This window comes from Gobius niger (genome assembly GCF_951799975.1).
Source record: "Gobius niger genome assembly, chromosome: 17".
In the NCBI taxonomy this organism is placed as follows: Eukaryota; Metazoa; Chordata; class Actinopteri; order Gobiiformes; family Gobiidae; genus Gobius; species Gobius niger.
In genome coordinates, this window is record NC_136868.1 from 2,555,071 (window position 1) to 2,568,552 (window position 13,482).

Sequence of the window (13,482 nt, forward strand, 5' to 3'; positions counted from 1 at the left end):
AATATGATTAAAAAATTGACGAAAAAATGACAAAAATGTGACAAAATGAGTTGAAAACCCACAAAAAAATGATGGAGTAAAAAAAATCCGATGACGTGAGGAAAAACATCCTCTCGGTTCAGGCGGGAGCTAAGTGGTTAATCCCTTGCTCCCCTCCTGCTGCAGCACGCGCCACTCACCCAGCACAGCACAGCGCGAGCCCTCGCCTCGCCCCGCCCCCTCCCGTCTCTGGGATGTGATGAGCTGCTCCTTCACGTCCCAACTCCAGTCCGTCCGCGCTCCCTCCGCCGCAGCAGCTTCTACAGGAGAGTCAGAGCCGCTCCAGCCTCTCGGTGAGTCCCTTCATTCACCCACTCACCCACTCACCCACTCACCCACTCACCCACTCACCCCCATCCACCCATTCACCCACTCACCCCGCGCGCGCTTCAAATACGCATACGCATAATTGGACTGCAGCTGCAACTTTTCCACTGCAGGCTCGGTCCGCAGAATCCAGATGTTCCCACTTGTTTTTGCGCACGGATACCAGTTGCTTCCGCTGCTGCGTCGATTCGCTTTGGCACGAGGAACCAAAGCGGGTCTCCTGAAGCGCGCGCGGACCGAAGCCTAAACCGAGAAAGGGACCGACGCAAACCAAGTCTAAAGCCACGAAACTCGACTAAAACGTGCGCGGTTTGCAGATGTTGCGCGCGCTGGTCCTTCCTTTACCCAAACCCTGCGCGGTGAGCTCGTGCATCATCTCTTCGCTGCGGCGCTGGTGATGGTGGGGAGAGATTCCGCGGAGGAGGATGCGGGAAACTTGTGGCTCCAGTCGCATCCGCAAAGCAAAAGGCTGGTGTTTTTCAGGTGTAAAGTAGAGCTGGATCTTCGTGTTGGATTCCCCTCTGATGATGATGATGTTGTTGTTGTTGTTGTTGTTGTGGTGGTGGGTGCGTAACGATCATGATTCCAGTGGCGTGTCTCGTGAACCACTGCACCACTGGGCTGTGATGATGGTGGAGAGAATGTGTGATCGCGCGGCTGCAGCAGAGAAGAGGCTGATCTGCTTCGGTTAGAGAGGAATAACAGTGCAGGAGATGGTGTTTTCCTGCTAAAAAGTGACGTCTGAGAAGTTTGAGTTGGTTTAGTCTCAGATAAAACCTCTTGTTGCAAACGGGACGAGCACATCTTTCATTGATCTCATTTAAGATGAAATGAAATGACAATTCCCTAAATAACATTGAATCAATGTTTAAACGTGTGACTGTGAAGGTTGTTGTTGTTTTGTTGTTGTTTTCAGGTGAAAGTTTTACATGTTCAGAGACCGAATTGGCCCAAAACTTCATTAAACAAAAGAGTTTTTCCTGTAGTTTTTCCTCCCCTGAACCTCTGAACCTCCGCCCGAGGAGGTTAAGAGGTTCAGGGGAGACTTGAATGATGAAACTGATGAAAATGATGAAAATGTGACAAAAGCAAAAAATACAACAAAATGTGACGCAAAAGTGGGAAAAATTGTTGAAAAAGCAACAAAAATACAAGAAAAAGTGACAGAAATGCGACGAAAAAGTGACCAAAAAATGGTTGAAAAAGCAACAAAAATACAACAAAAATGTGACAAAAATACAACAAAAATGTGACAAAAAAAGTGAAAAAATACAACAAAAAAGTGACAAAAATGCGACGCAAAAGCGACAAAAACAGTTGAAAAAGTGACCAAAATGTGAATGAGAAGAGGCTGATCTGCTTAGGTTAGAGAGGAATAACAGTGCAGAAGATGGTGTTTTCCTGCTAAAAAGTGACGTCTGAGAAGTTGAAATGACCGGAATGAAGGGATTGAATCTACACTTTGAGTTGGTTTAGTCTCAGATAAAAAAGCACAGCTTTCATTGATCTCATTTAAGATTAAATGAAATGACAATTCCCCGAATAACATTGAATCAGTGTTTAAACATGTGACTGTGAAGGTTGTTGTTGTTTTGTTGTTGTTTTCAGGTGAAGGTTTACATGTTCAGAGACCGAACTGGCCCAAAACTTCATTAAACAAAAGAGTTTTTCCTGTAGTTTTTCCTCCCCTGAACTTCTGAACCTCTGAACCTTCAGCCGAACAGAGACAAAAACCAGACTTAAATGATGAAAATGTGACAAAAGCAAAAAATACAAAATGTGACGCAAAAGTGGGAAAAAATGTTGAAAAAAATGACAAAAATACAACAAAAAAGTGACAAAAATACTACAAAAATACTACAAAAATACAACAAAAATACTACAAAAATACAACAAAAATACTACAAAAATACAACAAAAATACAACAAAAATACAACAAAAATACAACAAAAATACTACAAAAATACAACAAAAATACTACAAAAATACAACAAAAATACAACAAAAATACAACAAAAATACTACAAAAATACAACAAAAATACAACAAAAATACTACAAAAATACTACAAAAATACTACAAAAATACTACAAAAATACTACAAAAATACTACAAAAATACTACAAAAATACAACAAAAATACAACAAAAATACTACAAAAATACAACAAAAATACAACAAAAATACTACAAAAATACTACAAAAATACAACAAAAATACAACAAAAATACTACAAAAATACTACAAAAATACAACAAAAATACAACAAAAATACAACAAAAATACTACAAAAATACTACAAAAATACTACAAAAATACTACAAAAATACTACAAAAATACAACAAAAATACTACAAAAATACTACAAAAATACAACAAAAATACTACAAAAATACTACAAAAATACAACAAAAATACTACAAAAATACTACAAAAATACAACAAAAATACAACAAAAATACTACAAAAATACAACAAAAATACAACAAAAATACTACAAAAATACTACAAAAATACAACAAAAATACTACAAAAATACTACAAAAATACAACAAAAATACTACAAAAATACAACAAAAATACTACAAAAATACAACAAAAATACTACAAACATACTACAAAAATACAACAAAAATACAACAAAAATACAACAAAAATACTACAAAAATACTACAAAAATACAACAAAAATACAACAAAAATACTACAAAAATACTACAAAAATACAACAAAAATACAACAAAAATACAACAAAAATACCACAAAAATACTACAAAAATACTACAAAAATACAACAAAAATACTACAAAAATACTACAAAAATACAACAAAAATACTACAAAAATACTACAAAAATACTACAAAAATACAACAAAAATACAACAAAAATACAACAAAAATACTACAAAAATACAACAAAAAAGCGACAAAAATACAACAAAAATACAACAAAAATACTACAAAAATACTACAAAAATACTACAAAAATACAACAAAAACACAACAAAAATACTACAAAAATACAACAAAAACACAACAAAAATACTACAAAAATACAACAAAAAAGTGACAAAAAAGCGACAAAAATACAACAAATATACAACAAAAAAGTGACACTGGTCCAAAGTGTGAAGTCTGTAGAAGCGACTAAAGTGGAGATGTTGTTGCACCAAATAAATCTATTTAGAAACATTGAATCAGTGCGACCATGAAACATATTATCGTGATGAGGTTGTTTTTTGCTGAAGACGCTGAAAGAAACACTGCCTAGTAATAATAATAATAATAATAATAATAATAATAATAATAATAAGTGCTACAACAGAAGAATAAAATCAGATCAAAACAAAAAGAACATTCATGTAGTAAAACAAAGCAGCAAACAAACAGTCAGAATAGGCCTTTTTAAATAAATGTCTTGTTTAAAGGCCTCAACACTCTGGGGACCTCGGGGACTCTGGCAGGGCGTCCCAGAGTCTCGGGGCGACTGTCTCCCATTGTGGAGAGCCTGGTCCCGGCTGGTGAAGGGTGCGGGTGGAAGTCGACCGTAGGCGCCGTGTGGGGGTGTGTGGGGTAACTCGCTCAGTGAGGTCTGAGGGCTGTTCCAGGGACACACTGGTCTGTGAGGAGGCAGAGTTTAGAGTGGATTCTGTAACGGACGGGCGGCCTGTGGAGGGACCGGAGGACGGGGGTGATGTGGTCATGTTTGCTTAGTGTGATCTGTCTGCAGTAAAAAGTTCCCTCTGCTCAGTTATCCCCGCGCAGAAGGAGAAAGAAACGTTTCAGTTTCCCGTCTTTTCATTTGAATCTACTTTTAATTAGTCGACGGGAATATCTGGCCATTTTAGTCACGGTTTTAGCCTCATTAACTCCTTTTGATTTATAGTTTAATAGTGTAATAATGCTTAGTCACATATATAACTTTGACTTTGCTCTGCTCTCAAAATCACTAGCTCCAGGCAGTGTTCATTTTGACACTGCCTGTAAGTTAATTTTAGTCGAGATTTAGTCAAAAAAATCATTTCAATTTTAGTCTAGTTTTAGTCGACTAAACTTAAGACGAATTTAGTGGACTTTGCATTGATAATATTGATTATAATCATATTTAATGTTGTTCCTCTGCTTCATGGAGCTGCTCCACATGAACAAAGCTCAGAGCTGATCCTTTAACAGAGAATTTACATGATCTGAGGCTCTTTCAGACGCTCAATACAAGTTTGGATGATTTTAGTCTCTCCTTTTTCATTTTTATTTAGTCTTATTTTAGTCGACTCAAATATCTGGACATTTTAGTCATAGTTTTTAGTCTCAGGAGAAACTTTTAATTTAGTTTTAGTCCAATTTTAGTCAAAAATATCACTTTGACTAAAATTAAGACTAAATATTTTAGTCTTAAACGAAATTAACACTGATTCCAGGCCACACATTAATCTGTAATCTACAACAAGCTATATATATATTATTATTAAAGTTTGTGACAATGTGATGATGTCGTAATCTCAGATGGATCGGAAAGAAATCTCTGAACTGAAAGGGAAATTGGGGATTAGGATCTCTGTCTGCACATCCTTTCACCCGGGCTTTTGAATATTGCCCCCACTTGATTAGAATCATTTGACCGTAATACACATGTGCTGACTTTGTGCCAGTTTTCATTTCATGCGGAAAGGCCCAGGAATGACCGAGACGTTAGCTGTAACATTAGCTGGTCTCACTGCGGGCCGGGACCGTCCCATCGTGTCCGTTTCATCCTGAAGCGGTCGCACGATCGGCCACGTTGAAAACCACTAAACCCTTTATATAAGAAGGAGCGCTTTTGTGCAGCAGGTGCAGCTAATCCCCAGCTCGGACCTGCGTTAGATAACTCCTGATTTCTATCGGTTTAATCTGAGCTGTTTTGTAGCTTCATCATTACCCAACAGATCACCTTTAAACATCTGCTCTTTGTGTGAGCACCATGTTCTAAACCAGCTTCATCATTACCCAACAGATCACCTTTAAACATCTGCTCTTTATATGAGCACCATGCAACCAGCTTCATCACTGCTCTTGCACTGGGAAATTTTAAGGAAGAAATGACTAGAATGAAGGGGTTGAATCTAAACTTTGAGTTGGTTTAGTCTCAGATAAAACCTCTTGTTGCAAATGGGACGAGCACATCTTTCATTGATCTCATTTAAGATGAAATGAAATGACAATTCCCCAAATAACATTGAATCAATATTTAAACATGTGACTGTGAAGGTTATTGTTGTTTTGTTGTTGTTTTCAGGTGAAAGTTTACATGTTCAGAGACCGAATTGGCCCAAAACTTCATTAAACAAAAGAGTTTTCCCTGTAGTTTTTCCTCCCCTGAAAATCTTAACCTCCAGCTGAACAGAGACAAAAAACAGACTTAAATGATGAAAATGTGACAAAAGCAGAAAATACAAAATGTGATGCAAAAGTGGGAAAAAATGTTGAAAATGTGACAAAAAAGTGACTAAATCGCGACAAAGAAGTGACAAAAAAATAATTGAAAAAGTAGCAAAAATACAAGAAAAAGTGACAAAAATACGATGCAAAAGTGGAAAAAAAAATTTTGAAAAAGAAAAAAAAATAGAACAAAAAAGTGTCAAAAAAGTGACAAAAATGTGATGCAAAAGTGACAAAAAATTGTAGAAAAAGTGACAAAAAATAATTGAAAAAGTGACAAAAATGCGACGAAAAAACGACACAAAATAATTGAAAAAGTAACAAATATACAACAAAAAAGTGACAAAAATGCGATGCAAAAGTGACAAAAAAATAGTTGAAAAAGTGACAAAAATGTGAGACAAAAGTGAATAAAAAGCGACAAAAAATTATTTAAAAAGTAACAAAAATACAACAAAAAAGTGACAAAAATGCGACACAAAAGTGACTAAAATGCGACGAAAAAGCGACAAAAAATAATTGAAAAAATAACAAATATACAACATAAAAGTGACAAAAATGCAAAGCAAAAGTGACAAAAAAATTGTTGAAAAAATGACAAATATACAACAAAAAAGTGACAAAAATGCGATGCAAAAGTGACAAAAAAATAGTTGAAAAAGTGACAAAAATGTGAGACAAAAGTGAATAAAAAGCGACAAAAAATAATTTCAAAAGTAACAAAAATACAACAAAAAAGTGACAAAAATGCGACACAAAAGTGACTAAAATGCGACGAAAAAACGACACAAAATAATTGAAAAAGTAACAAAAATACAACAAAAAAGTGACAAAAATGCGACGCAAAAGCGACAAAAACAGTTGAAATAGTGACCAAAATGTGAACTGTTTTATTCTAAGTGATGCAACGACGAGGAAAACGATCCCTTTAGATCCGCTCTGTAGGTCTGAGCTTTCAAACGAGGTATTACACTGGTCTATAGCCTCCAGGCAAGAACCCTTTAGATTTGGGTAAAGCTGAACTGGAGTCAAAGCGCTCGGTGAACACTGGGACACAAGAATCGAACAGCAGCAAAATGAGGAAGATCTTGGCTAAAACTTCGCCCAGAGTCGCCTGGTCAGTTTAATCCGATGAGAAAGTTAATTGTGGACTGTTAAGAGACCGAATTGGCCCAAAACTTCATTAAACAAAAGAGTTTTCCCTGTAGTTTTTCCTCCCCTGAACCTCTGAACCTCCACCCGAACAGAGACAAAAAAGAGACTTAAATGATGAAAATGTGACAAAAGCAAAAAATACAAAATGTGATGCAAAAGTGGGAAAAAATTGTTGAAAATGTGACAAAAATCCAACAAAAAAGTGACTAAAATGAGACAAAAAAGTGACAAAAAATAATTGAAAAAGTGACAAAAATGTGACAAAAAATTTTAGAAAAAGTGACAAAAATACAACAAAAAAGTGACAAAAATACGCCGAAAAAGTAACAAAAATGCGATGCAAAAGTGACAAAAAAATAGTTGAAAAAGTGACAAAAATGCGACACAAAAGTGACTAAAATGCGATGCAAAAGAGACAAAAAATAATTGAAAAAATAACAAATATACAACAAAAAAGTGACAAAAATACAACATATAAGTGACAAAAATGCGACGAAAAAGTGACAAAAATGCGACACAAAAGTGACAAAAATGCGACACAAAAGTGACTAAAATGCGATGCAAAAGAGACAAAAAATAATTGAAAAAATAACAAATATACAACAAAAAAGTGACAAAAATACAACATATAAGTGACAAAAATGCGACGAAAAAGTGACAAAAATGCGACACAAAAGTGACAAAAATGCGACACAAAAGTGACTAAAATGCGATGCAAAAGAGACAAAAAATAATTGAAAAAATAACAAATATACAACAAAAAAGTAACAAAAATACAACAAAAAAGTGACAAAAATACAACATATAAGTGACAAAAATGCGACGAAAAAGTGACAAAAAAATAGTTGAAAAAGTGACAAAAATGCGACACAAAAGTGACTAAAATGCGATGCAAAAGCGACAAAAAATAATTGAAAAAGTAACAAAAATACAACAAAAAAGTAACAAAAATACAACAAAAAAGTGACAAAAATACAACATATAAGTGACAAAAATGCGACGAAAAAGTGACAAAAAAATAGTTGAAAAAGTGACAAAAATGCGACACAAAAGTGACTAAAATGCGATGCAAAAGCGACAAAAAATAATTGAACACATTAGGTCTAGGACACAAGAATAGAACAGCAGCAAAATGAGGAAGATCTTGGCTAAAACTTGAACTGTCGCCTGGTCAATTTAATCCGATGAGAAAGTTAATTGTGGACTTTGTTGCTGCTCTTACGTGAGGCTTTGGGGCCGCTCCTGGCACCCGTCCTGGGCCGCTCCTGGCGCCCGTCCTGGGCCGCTCCTGGCGCCCGTCCTGGGCCGTGTGCTCGTTAGCGAGGCGGCGGGATTAGCGTCCTGAGCGCCGAGCCGCAGACGGTCTGAGCGAGGCGGCAGACGCGCAGCCATGTCCCGCGCCGGCATTAATCTCAAAACGACTAAGCCCCGTCCGCGATATGTCTGAGCCCACCCCGGATTCTAAACCGACATCATCATCTCGTCTTCTGTTTTGACTTTCGTTGTTTTTTTTGTTTTTTAAAGAAATCCCTGTCGAAGCGCCGCAGACATGGGCCGGCACGAGGAGGACTTCATGTGGAAGAAGAACACGGAGAACATCCAGGAGATCTTCGACTTCATGGAGGAGCTCGGATCGTGAGTAAAATGATAGACTTTTTTTTCCTCACACACAATGTCCGGTTCCTCCACAGGCCAAAAAACATGGGTGTTGAAGATTCACTAAAGGAAATCAATTCATTTTAGCCTCAGATTTCTTTGTCAAATGTTGTAACCAGCCCCATTAGTGCTCTGGAAATAAGTCAAGCTTTCCTAAAATTAGTACATTTACCCTTGATTGGAGGAATTGGTCCATCAGGCAGGTTTTGATTGAAAACGATGTCAATTTACTTGATGACATTGTTGTTAATTGAAGTGTAAAAAACAAAAAGTGACAAAAATGTGATGAAAAAGTGACAAAAAACTGTTGAAAAAGCGACAAAAATGTGATGAAAAAGTGACAAAAAACTGTTGAAAAATTGACAAAAATGTGATGAAAAAGTGACAAAAATGTGATGAAAAAGTGACAAAAATGTGATGAAAAAGTGACAAAAAACTGTTGAAAAAGTGATAAAAAAACTGTTGAAAAAGTGACAAAAAACTGTTGAAAAAGTGACAAAAAACTGTTGAAAAAGTGACAAAAAACTGTTGAAAAAGTGACAAAAATGTGATAAAAAAGTGACAAAAATGTGATAAAAAGTGACAAAAATGTGATAAAAAAGTGACAAAAATGTGATGAAAAAGTGACAAAAAACTGTTGAAAAAGTGACAAAAATCTGATGAAAAAGTGACAAAAATGTGATGAAAAAGTGACAAAAATGTGATGAAAAAGTGACAAAAATGTGATAAAAAAGTGACAAAAATGTGATAAAAAAGTGACAAAAAAACTGTTGAAAAAGTGACAAAAATGTGATAAAAAAGTGACAAAAATGTGATGAAAAAGTGACAAAAAAACTGTTGAAAAAGTGACAAAAATCTGATGAAAAAGTGACAAAAATGTGATGAAAAAGTGACAAAAAACTGTTGAAAAAGTGTCAAAAATAAGCCGAAAAATTGACATAAATGTGATGGAATAAGTGACAAAAATGTGATGAAAAAGTGACAAAGAATTGTTGAAAAAGCAACAAAAATACTACAAAAAAGTGACACTTTAGAAAAAAACAACAACAAAAATGTGGCAAAAATGTGACGAAAAAATCTGAATGAATGATTTTTGAATGAAGTGATAGCAACGAGGAAAAAGATCTGTTTACATTGTAGGTCTTAGCTTTCAAATGAGGTGTTATACTGGTCTATAGGCTCCAGTCAAGAAGCTTTTACATTTGGGTAAAGCTGAACTGGAGTCAAAGCGCTCGGTTAAGGCGGGGAGTTATTTACTTGATTTGAGTAACTTATTTTAAGGAATCGGTCCATGAGGCAAGTTTTGATAGAAAATTATGTTAATTTACTTGAAATAACATTGGTGTTAATTGAAGACGAAAGATTTATTTAAATTAGTTACTAAAATCAAGACAAATGTATTTATTTATTCCGCGATATTTTCCTGCCTCAATACATCGAGCTTCAGATTGTGTTGTCGTGACAACAAACACAAAGCTTTCATACAACAGCGTATTTCTCCATTTAATTGACGTTAGGCCTTTTCAGACAAACAATTTACCATTAAATGTGGGAAATAAACTCCCTTCTGGTCACCTTTTGCTACATAACAATTCTCAAAATGGCGGCCAAAACAGGAAAATGACTGAAATGCATTTGTGGCTAAACTATGAGATCCTCACAGTGAGGGATACTGTTCAATAAGAGTCTGAAATGTGCTTTGGAGCTGGACCCGCTGGACCTGCTGGACCTGCTGGACCTACTGGACCTGCTGGACCTGCTGGACCTTGAGTGTCCCGGTCGGGGGCGGATTACTGCTTTGATAGGATTGCGAGCGGCGGACCTACTTTACCTGGGCTTAGACGCGGTGACCGGACCAGAGTTAAGGCTCATTTACCGCTCAGTCATTCAGGAAAAAGCCGCCGCCTAAAGCTGTGGGAATGAATGAAGATGCACTTTGTGGGTCATTCATTTTTATTCTAACCACTTTAATCTGAAAACTAGGTCCAAACCAGGAGCACTGGAAAAACGCTGAGAATGATCTTTCCTGCCTTTTACTTTTTTGCCACGGACCATCATAAACTAGATGAATTACTTAAAATTGCTTGAATAAAGGTTCTTTATGTTGAATTTGAGCTGCTTTGAACTAATCTAAGATGAGGTTGAAGATGCTTAAGCCAGTGGAGGAAGCAGACAAATACCTTTTACATTTAGAAATATTTATTATTCACTTGAAATTATAGAAAACAATCAGAACAAAAACTTGTTCCATTGGCAAAAAGAGGTTTTATCTCATCAAAGACGAGACCAAATCTACTCAAACTTTAGATTTAATCCCTTCATTCAGGCAGATTTATACATTTTCTTTTTCCAGTGGTGAATAATCTACACAAAGTCTCAAATTGCTCTGGAAAAAGTAACACTAACATTTAATAACTACTTAACTACTACAGTTAGGGCCTGACTCATAATGAAGAGTTCTTTACATACTTCACTTCATTGTCAAGTGTTGAATGATGATGAAGTAAGTGTTAACTCATCATTTCTTGAGGCCAAACAAAGTGTAGTTACTATAAAGTGTTGCCGACCTATCTCAGTTCTTAATTCAAGCACATTTTAAGCCATTAAAGAAAAGATGCCACGTTTTTCCAGAGTAGTTTTTAAGGCAATCCTTTGTTAGTTTTCAAGTGAAAGTGTAAACTACAAAAAGTAAATATCAAGCATTGGCTTAAATGACCTGAATTGAGGAAATGTTTCTTGTTTTGAGCGGTTTTCACTCATTTAGACACTTTTCCTGATCGGACCAAGTTTGCTTTGCTTGTTTGAGGACATTTCAGACCAGTTCTAGGGTAAATCTCGCTTGAAATAAGAAAGTAAAGTTGCCAATGAGATAAGACCGATTTTCTTTCCCCATTGGCAAAGAAAATGACCTGAAATAAGGACGAAATGTATCGAAACGAGTCAGAAACATCTCAGAACAAGTGAAATAATCTAGCACAAATGCCCAAGAACTTCTTAACTCGTCAAAACAGCTAAAATGTGGATTATTGTGCTCAAATTGAGATGTTTATACTGATCTAGTTAAATACTTTTTGCAGTGTAAACAGTGAGAACGATATGTTTACATACATACATACATACATACATTTCTGGTTTCATGTCTGACAGTGAGGAAAAAAATGCAGCTGTGTCTTTCTTATGAAGTGCATGTGAACTATGGTGTATGTTATGGTCAAAATCGAAATGTTTTCCCTGCAGTTTCTTGCCTTAATGAACAACAACGTGTCATTTCCCTGGACTAAATCTGGCTTTAACCCGGTTCAAACTAGACCTAAACAAACACACCACAATCCCGACTCGTGCTGATGTATTTCCTGTCGTCTTCACGCTGCAAACACAGACGAACCCTCTCACGTAGGAGCAGGAGCAGGAGCAGGAATCCCCCGGGGTGTAAAGCGTTTCCTGGCAACAGCAGACGATCAGGAGCTAACGCGGCTAACGCTAGAATCAGCCGCGTACTGCGCCTTTAATGGAGACAGAGAGACTGGGATGTGGAGATGATGCTTTTATCTCTGTCAGGGATAAAACGTCAAATTAATGTGGGAAATCTTTGTTCTCTTGCAGGCGGTCGCGTAGTTTATTGGACATCTCCTATTGGACATTATATTTGCCTGGATTCACCTGAACTTTTAATTGTCATATTTATTGCTCTGTTTTATTGCCTTAATGTTTGGTGCAGCTGTGAGGCCACTTCTGTTGTGATATCGGGCTATACAAAACCATTAAACTTGAAACTTGAAAAAATTAAATCAAAAGCAGATACTGAAATAAACAATCTTTCTGTTTAGATCCAAGTTTTGATGCTGTTGGTCAGAGTTAATGTCGTCGACTAAAATATTTAGTCTTAATTTTAGTCAAAGTGATATTTTTGTGACTAAAATTGGACTAAAACTAAATTAAAAGTTTCTCATGAGACTAAAACTGTGACTAAAATGTCCAGATATTTTAGTCGACTAAAATAAGACTAAATAAAAATGAAAAGGAGAGACTAAAATCATCCAAACTTCTATTGAGCGTCTGAAAGAGCCTCAGATCATGTAAATTCTCTGCCAAAGGATCAGCTTTGAGCTTTGTTCATGTGGAGCAGCTCCATGAAGCAGAGGAACAAGATTAAATATGATTATAATGAAGATTATCAATATAAGTCGACTAAATTAGTCTTAAATTTAGTCGACTAAAACTAGACTAAAATTGAAGATATTTTTTTGACTAAATCTTGACTAAAATCAAATTACATTTTCGTCAAAAGACTAAGACTAAAACTAAATTAAAATATGTTGTCAAAATTAACACTGTTGTTGGTCCAGGGACGGCTTTAAAGAAACTGACTTGGTTCTTTCAGCTCAAACAAGTTCCTCTTTTTTCTCTTTTTGTTGCTCCATATTTGCCCCATTTTTCCCCTTTTCTCCATCATTTTTATGATTAATATTTTGTCTATTTCACCCCAGTTTTTCCCATTTCCACCCCAATGTTTACCCATTTTTTTCCTTATTTTTGCCACAGTTTCTCCCAATTTTCCCCCTTTATTTTTCACACATTGGAGATGAACCCGATATTGTGAATTTGCAGATCTTCCAAATATTATTGTTCTGATTTCTGGTTCTAAATGACAAATATTTTCGTATACATACTTTTCAGTCATGTGACTTTTGTTGTTGTGGCAGCCATTTTGAATACCGAAGTCGAATTATGCTACAGGATGTAATCAATATCTCTGCTCAGGATGAAAATGAAAGACATTTGACTGACAGTGACATCGTTCTTTACTCGTAATCATTGCTCAAGAAGAAAACGGTAAAAACACGGCCCCAGAGACGCACGTTTATGTGAAGAAACTGCTCCTCAAGATGT

At 35.9% G+C, this 13,482-nt stretch overlaps 1 protein-coding gene across 1 annotated transcript in view; it reads left to right on the top strand.

Moving 5' to 3' along the window:
- Nucleotides 1-211: 211 nt before the first annotated feature.
- The window catches only part of camk1gb (calcium/calmodulin-dependent protein kinase IGb), a 32,195-nt gene continuing 18,924 nt past the window's right edge, over nt 212-13,482 (top strand). Inside the window, exons 1-2 of the mRNA XM_079574991.1 lie at nt 212-332; nt 8,461-8,571. Coding sequence (XP_079431117.1) covers nt 8,486-8,571 — 86 coding nt within the window. The 5' untranslated portion in view covers nt 212-332; nt 8,461-8,485. The remainder of the gene's footprint in view (nt 333-8,460; nt 8,572-13,482) is intronic.